General features: G+C 40.7%; 1 protein-coding gene across 1 annotated transcript in view; it reads left to right on the top strand.

Moving 5' to 3' along the window:
* Positions 1 to 15976, top strand: part of PASK (PAS domain containing serine/threonine kinase) — a 37481-nt gene that overhangs the window by 1932 nt on the left and 19573 nt on the right. Inside the window, exons 2-10 of the mRNA XM_063131518.1 lie at positions 1767 to 2002; positions 3369 to 3539; positions 4419 to 4559; positions 5182 to 5316; positions 5760 to 6095; positions 6716 to 6881; positions 8329 to 8479; positions 9077 to 9487; positions 13877 to 15045. Coding sequence (XP_062987588.1) covers positions 1767 to 2002; positions 3369 to 3539; positions 4419 to 4559; positions 5182 to 5316; positions 5760 to 6095; positions 6716 to 6881; positions 8329 to 8479; positions 9077 to 9487; positions 13877 to 15045 — 2916 coding nt within the window. The remainder of the gene's footprint in view (positions 1 to 1766; positions 2003 to 3368; positions 3540 to 4418; positions 4560 to 5181; positions 5317 to 5759; positions 6096 to 6715; positions 6882 to 8328; positions 8480 to 9076; positions 9488 to 13876; positions 15046 to 15976) is intronic.

The following is a 15976-nucleotide window of genomic DNA, read 5'->3' as shown; positions in this document are numbered from 1 at the left end:
GAGTTCTTCCGCTAGCTCTTTCATTACTCTAGGATGCAGTTCATCGGGCCCTGGAGATTTAAACTCATTCAAGGAAATTAGGTGTTCTTTGACCATTTGTTTATCAATCTCAAACTGCAATCCTGCCCCCTCAACTTCTGCTTCACTTTTTCCAGGGGGGTCATAGACCCGCTTTTGGGAGAAGACCGAGGCGAAGTAGGAATTGAGCACTTCAGCCTTTTGTTTGTCGTCTGTTATCAATTTGCCATCCTCATTAAGCAGTTGAACCACCATTTCTTTCCTCTGCCTTTTACTACTCACGTATCTGAAGAAAGCCTTTTTATTGCTTTTAGCATCCCTCGCTAATCTCAGCTCATTCACAGCTTTAGCCTTCCTGACGCCATTTCGGCACTTCTGCGCCACTTGTCTGTACTCTTCTTTTGTAGCCTGGCCTTCCTTCCACTTCCTATATGTATCCCTTTTTGTTTTCAGGTCATCTCTAAGCTTTTTGTGGAGCCACATTGGTTTCCTCTGTTGTCTTCTATCTTTTCTCCTTGTTGGAATTGTTTGTAACTGTGCCTTTAAAATTTCATTTTTTAAATACTCCCACCCATCCTGCACTCCTTTTCTTATTAGGCACCCTTGCCACGGGACCTTACTTATTATAGTTCTGAGTTTATTAAAATCAGCTTTCCTAAAATCCAGAGTACGTGTATGGCTATGCTCGACTTTTGTCTCCTTCATAATCAAGAATTCAAGTATGACGTGGTCACTTTACCCCAGAGTTCCCGTAACTGCCACTTTATCCACTAAGTCATCCCTATTGGTCAATAACAAGTCAAGGATTGCCGATCCTCTAGTTCCTTCCACCACTTTCTGTAGGAGAAAGTTATCACCCATACATGTCAGGAATTTCTTGGAAGGGCCGCTTTTGGCAGTAATGGTCTCCCAACAGATATCAGGGTAATTGAAGTCCCCCATCACTACTACATCACACTTCCTTGAAACACTGGCAATTTGTTTCTCAAAAGTTTCGTCCTCGTCTTCTCCTTGATTGGGTGGTCGATAGTAGACTCCGATTGTCATATTCTTTTTATTCCTAGCCCCATTTATTTTAATCCAGACGCTCTCGACGGGGCTCCCAATCTCATCCGCCTGTATTTCTGTGCAGGGATAGGTATTTTTAACATATAGTGCAACTCCACCTCCCTTTCTATTTCTTCTGTTCTTTTTGAACAAGTTATATCCTTCAATTGCTATATTCCAGTCATGGGAGTCATCCCACCAAGTTTCAGTTATACCTATCAAGTCGTATTTGCCTTCATGTAATAAGAGTTCAAGTTCATTCTGTTTGTTTCCCATCAGATTTGTGACAAACTGCTGTTACTACTTATGTTTTTTCCTTCCTCATAGATGAAATCTTTTCTGTAGGTATTCAGAAATGTTGATATTCTCTGTAGGTGGCCTGTCTTTTTGAGACAGTAGTCCAAAGAAACTGAGCCCGCTCTTATTAACTCTGTCCCGTTGAACTAGGCAAGCATTCCTTCCTAATGTTTTTCTTCTTAGAGTGTGCCTGAAAAACAGTGCTTAGTCCCTTCACTGTAACTTTATTAACATTTTGGGACCTGGCAGTGTTGTTTGATACTGTTTGTAAGTTAAACTATTTTTTTTAAACTATTTAAGTTTTAACTGTGGTAAGTTTCAGCTATTTGTGGTTGTCCTGAAATCCCTCTCAGATATTTACTATTCAGATGATTGTAGAAGTTTTTGTTTTCTTTCTTTCTTAGAAAATGGATGGAATTCCTATTGCTTATCTTCTTTGGCTGCCCAGAACATCTGTACCAGCAAACTTCGTAGCTCTTGGACTCATTTGGAATCTGCTTCCCTCTCTTGTTCGATATGCAGCTCCTCTTCTTGTTCTCTCTCAAATACCCTGGCCTTGGGAGAATCTACTCAAGCCCCGCCAATTGCTGTGCGAAACCCAAACAAAGCCATATTCACTGTGGATGTCAGAACAACTGAGGTAGGAATTAGCTTTTGCACAGTGTGAACTTACATTCCATAATGTGCTATGTGTGTATGTAGAGGTCTGCTAAGAGCTCCATCACACATACTTTTTAAATCGGGTTTTCATCCACGGTTTCCCCCTGTTTCCTTAGCGAGTCGAGCGCTGGGCACTTTCATGTCTGTGCGTTGTTGTGCTCTTTCAGCTCATGTATCTTTTCACCTGGAGCGCTACTATTCCGGCGAAATCTCCTGCCTATGTTCTCCTTTCCCCTGCAGTTATTTTTTAATTTTTTAAAAATCATTTCTTTATTTCTGCCAAATACAATAGTACAGCAGCTGGAAATTGTGCCATTACGGTAAAACAACACACTATATCTTCCCTTAAGATCATATTAAACAAACTCCAAGGAAGGGAGGTTGTTCGTAGGAAGCAGGAGGGAGTGCATGGGCTGAGACTGTTGCTGCCCCTTGGCTAGGGAAAGGTTTACATGGGAGGAGGAGTGAAGGTTTGTTTTGCTCATACCAGGCAAGGTGAGTGTGCGATAAATCGCTGGTGTGATGGAGCTCTATGTATGAAGGTCTGTTGTAATTGCACAATATGTTGCAATAATTCATTTGTATTATATCGAGGGGAGTTTTTATTTGGTACAAGTTTTGTGAGAAAAGTCCAAACAAACCAAAGACAGAGAATAACATTGTGCTCCTTATATTCACTTTTGATTTTGGAAAAGAGGCTCTACCCCAAGTTTTTTTTCCAAAATGGAACTCCGATGGATTATTTCTTTTTCTTTGTTATTACATTGTTGCATGTGGTTTGTGGTAGAAACAACCTTTGTCACTGTGCAGCTGGCTGTGTCTGAAAACTGAAGATCAAAATGAGGCTGGATGTAGTTTGGTAATAACTATATTTGGTATGCCACTTTTGTTGTTAAGAGCCAATTAAGTAATTATTCTTTTAACTAAAGATTACTGCCTGGTTTGAGAGCCCATAATATTGTTGTTTGCTGGTTATTTGCTTGTTGGCATTTTAGCTTGAAGCGCTTACTCAAGGCAAGTTTGTAAACAAAACTATAATGCTGTGGTAATGGAATGTTAACTCTAAGGCAATCCTATAAGACAAAATTATAGAACTATTTGAGTAATACATAGAGAAGACATCAAAGAAAATAGTATATCAGAAGGTAAATTGTGAAGAAGTAATTAGCAGGCTCTGATCATATATCTTGGGCACAAAGTAGAAAAAATTAAAGCTGCCCCATTCAACTGAGAGCCAAACTATGCGCCTTAATGCATCATTAGCAACTATGTTTTCTTTAAATACATATATTTAATAGCAGGTTCGGTAGAAGAGAAATTCCATTAACCTTCCTTGTTCTTCTTAGATTCTAGTTGCAAATGACAAAGCCTGCAAACTTCTTGGTTACACTACTCAGGAAGTAATTGGCCAGAAATTGTCTCAGATGATTTCAAAATCGAATTGGGATATTATGGAAGCACTGAAGGAAGAACATGTTGGTACTGAAGAACATGGAGCAGTAGTTCCAGGAACAGTGGTGTGTGAGATAGAAATATGTGTGCTACCGTTTAAGTATAAGTGTCCTGAACATTATACTATTGCTTATACACGTGTTAAATAACCACAAAAGAAATGAATAGAGATCTATAGGAATCCTACTTGTGTCAATATCAGGCTGCTTTTGCTCAAATTTAACTAGGAAATATTTTAAAATTTGCTTGATTTTTAAACATCTAAAGCTGTAATTGCAGAAGTAAAAGCATGCTTGTTTGCTTGCATACTTACGTAACCAATGTAGTAAAGATGTTACATTTACTATGTTTAGCATTTCTGTGAAATGGTAAAATTGGTTAGTATGTATATGTGTATATAGGTATATATTGGATAGTGTTGTTTTTTTTACTACAATCAGTAATGTAGGGTGACCCTATGAAAAGGAGGACAGGGCTCCTGCATCTTTAACAGTTGTATTGAAAAGGGAATTTCAGCAGGTGTCACTTGTATATATGGAGAACCTGGTGAAATCCCCTCTTCATCACAACAGTTAAAGCTGCAGGTGCCCTGCCCTCTTTTAAATCTGGTCACAGTATAGCTGCAGTATAGCTCCTGCAGCTTTAACTGTTGTGATGAAGAGGAAATTTCACCAGGTGCGACATGCATACAAATGACACCTGCTGAAATTCTCTTTTCGATACAGGGGCCCTGTCCTCCTTTTCATATGGTCACCCTAAGTAATGGCCAGAATCACTACTGAACATGTCTGAAGATACATTCTTAAAGAATAAGCTGATTGCTCATGCTATGAATTTATTCAAATAAAAATACAAAGGTTTATATAGAAACTGGCACTCAAAGTCAGTTGCTGGACTGATGAAGATTTAAACTCTGCAAACTTAACTATGTATTTTATCAATAGGTAGATGTTATTTCCCGTAGCAATGAAAAGATCCCAGTCTCTGTATGGATGAGAAGAATTAAAAGCCATTGCAGTCATTACTGTGTGGTTGTTCTGGAGCCTGTGGAAAGACTGTCTGCCTCTGTTTTCTTCAAAAGCAACGTGAGTAAAATTACAAAACGATGGTGTAATTTAAGCGAAATAGCAGCTGTACCTATATTAGGAGTTATTGCAACAATTTTGATTTTCAAATCGCACATGAAGCAACAAACATGCCAGTCAACTTTGTAAAAAAAAAGAAGCTTATTTGATTATTATTTTTAACAAAATATTTGTATGGCACTCATGAAAGTGGTGATAGTATTTTATTTTATTTTTAAAAAAAATTAGGCCACAATCCTATGCATGTTTAGATGGGGGGAAAAAAGTCTTATAACAGCCAGCCATGCAAACATGCATAGGGTTGTGCCTTTAATGTGTTTATTGTAACTTACTATCTGCCTCCATGGAGGTTTATTGTAAGGCAAAGGTATCAAATATTTTAAATAAAATAAACATGAGAATTAAATTTTAGAAAATAAGGAATCCATATGGAAGTTCAGCATCCATCTTAAACTGGGATTTTATTAGGCTCCATCTGCTGAATCACTGGCCAGCATTGTCATTGCATCCCTTGTGTATATTTTGGTCATTTTACCTTTAATACTTTCAGAAACTGATGTTTTAGAATGAAGTACTCTGCAGTTATAACATGAACCTAATACTATGGAATTCTCATTTTAAGGGAGAGATTACTTCCTGTGATGCCCTTTTTGCTAATCTCCATGGCTACTCTTCATCAGAAGACATGATTGGTCAATATATAACAGATCTGATTCCTTCTATTCAAATTCCTGCACTCGGCAAGAAAATTCCAAAGGTACCATGGTATGAATTACCGACAGCTGTTTTCTTAAATGTTGCTTGGGTACTCGATTTCTGCATAGGCTGTTTCTTATGTATAACTCCCAACTTTATGATAGACATTTGAAAGCACCCAGTCAGGGAGAGCCAATTTGGTGTCATGATTAGAGTTTTGGCCTGGGAGTGGAGAGACCAACGTTCTAGTCTCCAGCCATGAAGCTCACTGGATTAGTTTGGGCCAGTCGCTGACTCTCAGCTTAACTTACCTCACAGGGTTGTTGTAAGGATAAAATGGAGAAGAGGCTTATGTATGCCTCCTTGGTGGAAAAAGGGTGGGATATAAATGTAACAAACAAATCGAACTTCATCTGGTCAATTTCCTGGCTGTTGCCAATGAACACTTTATTTCTTTTGATTTGTATTGCCATGTCACTATTGTCATGTGACTTCTTGTTTCAGAATATGAGGATTCAGAGATCTGTTGGCCGAGCCAGGGAGGGAACCACATTCCCTCTTAGCCTGAAGCTGAAAGTGAACTTCCCTGTTGAAGAAGTTGTCCCAGTAACAGATAACTCTGTGCCAGTATGTGATGCTGAAATTTTACAAGATGGCTCAACATCCTTACCCATAGATGGTACATCCTTACCCATAGATGGTTCTTTCTCTGCTACCATCTGGGTGTTCACCACCATCAGTGGGCTGATAACCATTCAGGCAGATGGTACAATTTATGGAGTCAACAACACATTTTCATTGATGCTGTTTGGCTATGAGAAAAAGGAACTGCTAGGGAAGGTAAAAGTTTTTATTTACTTTATCTCTAGATACGGACCTGTGTGTCGTTAGGAAGTGTTACTGTTTTGCTAGACTTGGAAATAATATCCACTCCACTGCTGAGTGCTGTGGTGTTAGACTGGCCATTTGATAGATGGGCAGGGGTATAATCTAGAGCAGAGGCCCAAATTCCATTTCAGAGAACCTCTCAGGGCCTGCATTCCAGTGATGGGCCAAGCCAAAGGCAAAAGGAGAAGTGTCCGCAAAACTGAAAATACCTGCTTATTTTAACTTAAAGCTCTCACTGCCAGTAACGAAGCCTTAGGAGAGGCATTGCCACCTTTGAGATGGGGAAAACACTGCACAAAAATGTGATGGTAGTGGAAGGGGCCTGGTCTTTTGAAGACTACCAGAGGGGCAGAGGTTGGCTGCTGGGAATATTTGCAAGAAATATTTACTGTACCTCCTGTCAAATAATTGGAAAAGCTCACTTTCAAGCTTTTGGCAGCAATGCATTTTACAATGGGGGTTGTCTGCATATTGGACAATAATTATTATATGTCCCTAAATTATATTGGTATTGATCACTACAAAGTGAGGTGGAGAGGATCAATATTATCTTGCTTCATTTTGTATTCTAGAACATCACATTCCTAATTCCTGGCTTTTACAAGTACATGGATAGAGTTAATGACTCTTCTTTACGACTTCCACAGTCTAGAGGAAGTTATAATGTGGATGCAGAAAATGTGGGCTCCTCCAGTGCCTTTAAAGGAATCCACCTGGATGGCTGTGGTACAGTGCAAGGTACTGAAGGTAAATTGTAAGAGGTGGGTGGGTGGGGAAACTAAACATAGAACTAAGTTTTAAAAATAATAATTGTGGGTTGCATTTGACTTTATAGTAGAAACTGCAAAAATAAAAAGATGCCAACTTGAAATGTTTACACTACAAGAAATGCTTTGCATTTGATAGATGGTGCTAAACTGAAATCATTCATCTGAAATCTGGTTTAGTTTGTTGTCTCATGGACCTTGATATTAGGATTTGTAATCACAATGAGATACGGAGCACTGTGAAGTATAAAAGTTTTCTACTGGAATCTAGCATCACTGCAAATGTATAACATAAACACAAGTTTTGCATTTCCTGGTCTTTGGGCTTTTAGTCATAGTAAAAAATAATAACTCTACCACCAGATACCTGCAGTGTCTCTGAATAAAAACCTACCACACTCTCTTCAAGCGTCTTTATTTGCATTGGGAGGGTCTTTTAAATAACATGTGTATCCAAAATCTTTTGCCTGACTAGGCAGTCCCCATTTCTGGGCTTCTAAAGCAAGGCTTTCTCGGGGATATGTTGGACCAAGATGGAATGAATACCATGAATTGTTTACAAATTTCCTTTTTCAGAGTTAAGTTATTTAATACTTCATGTGAGTATACAGTTTTGTCACAGTAGAAGCTACCTTTTGGTAATTCCAGGAAGTAAGGATAAAGTTAATTGAATTTTCCATCGTTTGATTCCCATAGAATCAAAGCTGAGATGTGTAGCTCAGATTGCTTTTTTAAAAAGAGCCAAGAAAATAGAGGTAACTAGTTGTATTTGTCCTCCATTCTAGAATTATTGGTCAAAATTAACGTGAAGAGAAGCATACAATCTATGGAGCCTTCATCTTCTGTCCCAGATAAAATAAACAATCTGAATTAGGTGAGCTTGTCCGTCCCTGAGCAAATTCCCCTCTTTACTTAGGAAGGCCTGCTAAGACTTCAGGATCTATAGCTTTAGTTAATCATGGTAGGTATTTTAGGGATGCCTGGAATGTTACAGTGGGCCTTTTCAGACAACACGCTAAGCCATGGTTAGACTGCTAACCCTTTTGCAGAAAATGATTAGTGAGCATGTTTAAATCATGGTTATGTAGCCACCATGATTAGGAATGGTTCACACAACATGCTAAGTTATGGTTCACATGACACACTAAGCCAAAATGTTTAGCTCAAAATGCTTAACCACTGTGGTTTAGCGTGTCGTCTAAACAGGGTCAATATGAACACATAAATGTTAAGACATACTTGCTAATTTTTTTAACATTTAACGTTCTTTTTCTAACCTTGCATATCAAACAGATAAATGCTGTGGACAGCCATGTAGTCATTAAAATGTCTAACATGTGAAGCGGCCCTTGGAGTCCTCCAGAGCATGGCTTGTTGAAAGAGCTGTTGCATACTGCTGTTTTGTTTCTTTGATCCAGGTACCAGCATGTTCCTTACTGCAGCTGTGGCTTTGCTGGGTCTCCAAGAACAACAGGAATTAACAAGGCAGAAGGAGACCCAGCTGGAAAGTGGGAGTAGTTTGCCCTCTTTTCCGTCATCTCCTTCAGAGGCATTGACATCACTGAATGGGTAGGTTTTACATGCTTGAGGAAGAGGTTTTGACAGTTGCAAAAGTCGATTAGGTATCCTAGTGGCTGTCTAAACCCCTGGAAACCCCCTGGTGGGTGTGCAGTGGCGTGGTGTCAATTATATGATGACGCTGCAGTCGCGCACTCACCTTGGGGCTTTCTGCTGAAGCTGTGAGGAAAAAAAGTTGGGGACTTACCCCAACATTTTTCTCCAGAGCGAGGTGAGGACGCGCAAGACGGCGTCAAGACAGCCTCAAAGCCTTGCTCCAGAGTTGCAGCAGAAGTGTGGTCGGGGGGTGCCTGAAGGCGACCTGTGATTGGTCGCTTTCCACCAGGAAGAGGAGGAGCAGCTCTGGTCCCCAGATGGCTGCCCAGAAGCCCTGCGCTCCCTCCTCATTGTCGGGATTACCCGACGCTGGGGGAAAGTACGGGGTTTCCGAAAGACTTGGTGCCAATCCAGCGCCGTAAAGATCCCCCCAGATGCCACTAATATTACACTAGAAACAGCTGGATTAGGGGAACATTTTGGGGAACCTATTTTAAAAGATGCTTCCTCATTCAACACAACATAACCAGTAACTGTTTTGTTTCACAGCAGAGACTATACACCTAGCAGCCATGCCCCAGCCCCTGATAAAGTCCTTTCTTCTGAGAGTCTACATGGTGGAGGCTGCTCAGAGACACAGATGACAGAACCTACTAACTGTCAGCAGTATGAAACACATTCTCTGAAAAGGTTTCATTCCGAACCATGTGTGTTGGAAGATAGAACTAAACTGCAAGACAGGAATCTTGCCAGGTGCGCTTTTGACCTAGTTCAGGAAGAAGATGACCCTTTGGATATCCACAGTTCTGGTTCACCAGATGAAATCATGAAGTGCCAGTCGGTCACTGCAACAAGGAATGCTGGAGCAGAGTGCCGTACGAGGAAGGAAACTGAGCTGGAAACTGGGGGCATCCTACCCTCTCTTGTGTCATCTCCTCCCGAGGCATCTACATTACTGAATGGGTAGGTTTATGTGCATTGGGGCTGAGGATTTGAAGTTCAGTGGTGGCCAAAATTGTGGACACTTTTTGAAATTTCATGTTTTGCAACTTTGCATGCTCATAGAAAATGTTCTGTTTCATGAAATTCAAATGTTTATATATATTTAATGCTGAATTCAATACAAAAAACAATGCAAATAACTGCAGTAGAAAAAAAGTTATGCTTACTTTAGTCTAAAAACACACAAACGTGATTCAGTGAAGACGCGGATTGGAATTGCAAACCCTACTGGCCAATCACAGTCCTTATTCTGGGGACCAATTACATGGAAGTAGCTGTGATACATCATGTTACAAGTTGGGGAAAGTCAGTTTTGCTGTTTGTTCTGTAACTGAAGCGCAATTGGAGATTGTGTGAATATTTGAAGTATTTCTCAAATTAAAAGTGTGCGTACATACATCATAAATAGAGCAATGGTACCAAAGAAAAGAGTTGATTGGACACCCAGGAAAAGGAGCAGGATTGTTGTATTACGTGAATCAGATCTTTCAATTGATATATAAATATTTGAATTTCGTGAAACAGAACATTTTCTAAAAAGCATGCAAAGTTGCAAAACATGAAAATTTCAAAAAGTGTCCACAATTTTGGCCACCACTGTATATTGGGCAGCCAGCTGCCATGGGTGTTCAGGACTGGCCGTCTTGTTAAAATATTTGGTGTTGCTGCGTGGTTTTATCCTGGTTGTGCTTTTTATACTGTATTTTGTATTAGCGTTTTTAGTTTGTTGGTTGTTTTATTATGTTCTTCATGGTTTTAATTTTTGCAAACTGCCCAGAGAGCTTCGGCTATTGGGCGGTATAAAAATGTAATAAATAAAATAATAAATAAATAAATAAATAAACCTAGCTGGCTAGCAACAGAGCTAAAAGACCTCCCCATACTGCTTCCCTGCTCCATATTGTCCTCAGCATTTTGAAAGCATGTTTGTGAGGCTGTGACTTAGAAGAAAGAATGGTGTCAGGCTCCTAAAGTGTGTGCATTTGCACATAATGTATAATTAGCCCCTTCACTTCAGTACTTTCATATATCTTCTCACATACCTGGAAACTGGATAAGGAGTGCTGCAGGTTTAATTAGGATATTTCCTATGTTGCTAAATGACATCCCTCCTTTGGGGTAATACTTTCTTCACACTGATGAGGAGTACTTTAATGATGGTCTTCTCAGACTGAAAGGACAAAAACAGCAATCAATTTATCTAGCACTTAATAGCTTTACAGTGCTTTTGGTTACAGTCATAACAAATGCTACAGTCTTTCTTTTCTTCTATAGAAGTAACTAGAAGCCTGAAAAATTAGTAGGGAGACATCCCATTGACTTCAATGGAATTTGATTGCATTCTAAAACTGTGATCCTATACATGTGTAGGAATCAGTAGGGCTTCTTACTTTGAGTAGATGTGTTTAAGATCAGGGATTGCACTGTTTTACTTCCACGAAAATGTATTTGTGTTTAAGGTGTTATATCTCACTGATTTCAGCAGGACTTGCATTCAGGCATAGGGGGTCAGTTCATACGCATAACTAACTGCAACCTCAAGTAATGGTTAGTATGTGTGAATAAGCTATCACCGATCAAACCTTCATAGACAGACGTTTTCTATCTCTTCCTGTCATCTTGAACAATATATTTCAATGGAGGAAATTTGTGAGTCATCATGTAATGTCGATGCTAGTGTGGTGAATTCACTCTAAAGTGCCGATCCTAAGCATTTACTTAGGATATCATCCAAGATGCTTCTTTCTAACATGATCCTACTAGGATTGTTAGCAATTCTTGTCTAAGGAGATCCTAAGTTGGAATTGTTGTGCCCATGACATTCCATGCCATCATGGAAGAATTCCTATTACAGCATTGAACAGGGGGGTTGGACTTGATGGCCCTTCTAACTCTACTATTCTATGATTCTATGAAACAAAGGGATTGCTGCATTTTATTTAAATTTATATTTCAACTTTCACCAAAAAAAAAAGGTTTCAACGTTGCTCATAACATAAATAATCCAGAAGAGAAAATAATATTAAAACTATAAACCAGTAAGATATATCTTAATCAGAAGTCAGTATGCATTCTCCCAAAAGATTAAAGAATTAATCTGTGATAGAATTAAAATGTTGATTCTGTTTTGACTGTATTTTAATTGTTTTGTTTTTGTATTGTGTTTTAATTAATATTCTGCTTTAATTTATATTTTTATTATTGTTCGCTAACTTGAGCACCAGTTTTGACAAAAGTGGGATATAAATTTAATAAAAATAAAATTGTCTAATAGCTCTTCTAAAAAGGGCCAATAATATGGACCTGGGGTACTTCCTTTTGGGAGGAAGTTTCACAGTGAAGGTACCATCACCTAAAAAAACTTTGTCATGTGTACTGACCTAGTGTCAGAAGGTGGTAGTACCAGAAGATCTCTCAATCTTGTAGATATTTTTGATGATACTTTGTTCTGTTCATTTTTAAGCTTTTTTGTCCATTTTTTATTCTGTTTAATTATATTTTCTGTTATGGTTATTTTATTTATTTATTTATTACATTTTTATACTGCCCATCAGCCGAAGCTCCCTGGGCAGTGCACAATTAAAAAAAACTATACAATACCGTACAATAAATTTAAAACATTAAAAGTTTAAAAGGCAATATAAAACTAGCTGCATTAGAAACCAGGGAAAGCCTGCGTAAAAAGGTATGTTTTCAGGAGACGTTTAAAAGATATTATGTTTTCCGCCTCCCGGACCGCACAAGGGAGGGTTTTCCAGAGGGTGGGTGCTACCACAGAGAAGGCCCGCCACTAAGGTTCTACATGGCGTCATTCCGTTCATTTCGGAATGGCCAGTAGGGTCTCCTCTGAGGATCATAGTTGTCGTCTGGGTGTGTATAAGGGAAGGCGGTCTGCTAGGTATCCTGGTCCCAAGTTATTTAGGGCTTTGTAGGATAACAACATAACCTTGTAGGTGGCTCAATAGCTAACAGGCAGACAGTGCAGTTCTTTTAACCTAGGTTTTATATGAGCAGAGGTAGGTGTTCCCGTGAGCACCCTAGCTGCTGTGTTCTGCACTGGCTGCAGCTTCCGAACCACACACATGGATAGCCCCACATAGATCACATTACAGTAGTCTAATCATGTGATTACCAGTGCATGAATGACCGTGGCAAGGCTATCCCTATTCAAGAACAGGCAAACATCCCAATTCCCAGACCTGGAAACCACCAACCCACAAGGCCTCTGTCTTATTGGGATTCAGTTTGTTGGCCCTCATCCACGCCAGAACTGTATCCAGGCACTGGTTCAGGACGTGCACAGCCCCTGCTTCAGATGTTCCAGAGAAATAGAGCTGGGTGTCATCAGCATAACGATGACAGCTTGCCCCAATCTGATCTGCTCCCAACGGCTTCATATTGATATTAAATAACAGTGGGGAAAGGATGGTGCCCTGAGGCACCCCACAGTTCAACTGCCATGGGGCAGAAGTACATTCCCCCAATGCTATTTTCTGGAACTGACCCCACAAGTATGAGCTGAACCACTGTAAAACAGTGTCGCCAACCCCCAACTCATGGAGGCGTTCCAGGAGAATACCGTAGTCAACGGTATCAAAAGCTGCTGAGAGATCAAGGAGTAGCAACAGGGTTGCACTCTCCCTGTCCCTCTCCCGAAGAAGGTCAACCATCAGGGTGACAAAGGCTGATTCCGTCCCAAAATCAGGCCTGAACCCAGACTGGAATGGATCCAGATAATCAGTTTCATCCAAGTACGCCTGCAGCTGAGATGCCACCAGTCTCTCGAGTACCTTGCTCAAAAATGGGGTATTGGCGACTGGATGATAGTTATCATAACTCTCTGGGTCAAGGGAGGGTTTTTTCAGGAGTGGTTGCACCACTGCCTCCTTCAAGGCAGCAGGGACCACCCATCACACAGTGATGTGTTCACCACTCCCCTGATCCAGTCAGTTAGCCCCCTGCAGCTAGCTCGAATAAGCCATGACGAGAAAGGTTCGAGAGAGCATGTAGTGGGTCGAACAGATGCAAGTGTCTTGTCCACATCTTCAGGCTCCAAAAACCGAAATTGATCCCACAAAACAGGATAAGACAGACAATGCACTGGACACCTCAACAGACACTGAATCAATAGCAGCATTCAAGTTAGCATGAAGGTGAGTGATTTTAATACTGTATTTCTATGTTTGCACGTCTATGTGTGCATAGTCTTATTCACACATTTGTATGCTGCCCTGAAATTCTCTGGATAAAAGGTGATTAAGAAATGTTTTAAATAAAACAAACACAATAATGAAGGGAAGATAATCACTTATTCAACATAACATAACCAGTAACTGTTCTCTTTCACAGCAGAGACTATATGCCTAGCAGCCAATTGCCAGCCCATGATAAAGTCCTGCCTTCTGAGAGTCTACATGATAGAGACTGTACAGAGACAAAGACTGCCAAACCTCTTAACTCTTCACATTATGAAGCGCATTCTCCAAAACGGTTTTATTCTGAACCATGTCTGTTAGAAGGCAAAACCAAATTGCAAGATCGGTGTCTTGCCAAGAGCAGTTGTGACCTCGTTCAGAAAGAAGAAGACAACCCTTTGGATATACACAATTCTGAATCACTGCATGAAGTCATGAAGTGCCAATTGGCTGCTACATCTTTGGGAAGGAAGGGTTCTATCTTGGGCAGTCCGAGTCCTATATTAGAACATGGTTTAGGATTTGAGACAAACAATGTGCCTTGTGATGCTATCCACATGTCATTTGGGACTCCCACACTAGATGAGCCAATGTACCGCAAAGCATCTAGTCCCAAACAAATCCATGGGGTGATGGATCACCTGCCATGTGGAAATCTGATGAGTGGCAGTAAAAGCATCAACTTTGAATGTATTACACCAGAAAATCCAGCAAATGATTCAGCAGCCTTCCTGCCTGATGAAAGTAGCGGTAGCCCTCCTATCCCTGCAGGTTCCTTAATACCTTGTGATGCCTCTGCCATTATGGGGGGAAGGAAGTTGGGTGAGGAAGTGGATTCTGTTTGCTGTGGCCTGATGGGCCTGACTCTGAAAGTTAGTGGAGAGGGGAGTTCAGACTCATTTGCTGCCTCGGGACCAGTAAAGCTTTCTTTGTTAAGTGAGGAAGATCTCAGTCAGGCAAATAATGCATCTTCAAATGATCAAGTCAAGTTCCTATCAAGTGACGATTCTCCAATATGCTGTCAGAAGAGCTTGCTCTCTAGTGAGAATTCAGGATATGGTGACATAGATTTCTCTACATGCCGTGCTTCGGAGGATGAAGGTACTGCAGGGCGCATGAGGGATCCTCTAGAAATACATTCACCAAACAACGATGTTCAGTCCCAAGAAGAATTCATGCCATCAAAACAGCAGAACATGGCACAGGTGACGTCAACTCCTGTGAAGCTAGAAGCTATGCTGTCCCCAGCAGCTGCTTTGAACAGTGAGATCCTTGAAGGCAGCTATTCAGGAAACTGCTACCACAGAGATGGTTCCCGACTCAGTAAGTTGGAAATAGTTGTTACTGCTTCCCCCTTGTGTTTTTAATTAATTGGACTCCCCCTTCCTTGAAAAGGTTTCAAGAAAGGGATGTTTAGTGCTAGCATAGTAGGAAGGAGATGATAAGGTAAACCTGTGGACACAAGATTTTGAATAAACTTGTGGTTTAACCCATTGTCCATCCAGGTTTACAATGGAAAACAAAAGTAGCCACAGAAAATATTAATGTGGAATTAGAGAGATACTTGATTGGCAGTAAAACTTAGGACAGAAAGCTTTTGGAAGCCTTCAACATGCGCCTAAAAACTTTAGGCTAAAGAAACCTCTTTCAGGCTGAGGATTCAATGTTGTGGAACATAGGAAGAGTCATGCTGCTGGATCAGACCAAGGGTCCCTCCAGTCCAGCACTCTGTTCACACAGGGGTCAACCAGCTGTTGACTGAGGAGCCCACAAGTAGGACATTTGTGCAACAGATCCCTCTTGCCCATGTTCCCCAGCAACTGGTGTATATAGCCTTAGTATTCTTGGGGGTTACATTCTAGGGGTGGGTGGGAGGGACTGCAAGCAAAGGGGTGGGGACAAAATACAAAACCCAAAGTTGCTGGGGACCCCCCTCCCAATGATCAGTGGTTGGGATAAAGAGTGGCGTGTTCATCTAGGGATACCTGGAGGGCCAGATTGGCCCCTGGACCTGAATTTCCCCACCACGGGGTGGTTGGTTATCAAACGGCTTGACAGTCTATGAGTTGAACAGCAGGGTACTTTGAAAGCCAAAACCATGGTGTTCTATCATGAGTTGCTTTAGAATTCTATTAGCCCTGTTCAGATGGTCTTCTGACCATGTTCAATCAACACGCAAGAAGAGGATGTGCTTCAGCCCCGCTCCTCTTCGTTGTTGCATCCATTGCCCTGTATGTGTGCAGGGTGGTGGTCT

The sequence above is a fragment of the Elgaria multicarinata genome, chromosome 8 (genome assembly GCF_023053635.1).
Source record: "Elgaria multicarinata webbii isolate HBS135686 ecotype San Diego chromosome 8, rElgMul1.1.pri, whole genome shotgun sequence".
Classification (NCBI taxonomy): domain Eukaryota; kingdom Metazoa; phylum Chordata; class Lepidosauria; order Squamata; family Anguidae; genus Elgaria; species Elgaria multicarinata.
Note: the sequence above shows the minus strand (reverse complement) of the source record. Positions and strands in the feature narration are given on the sequence as shown.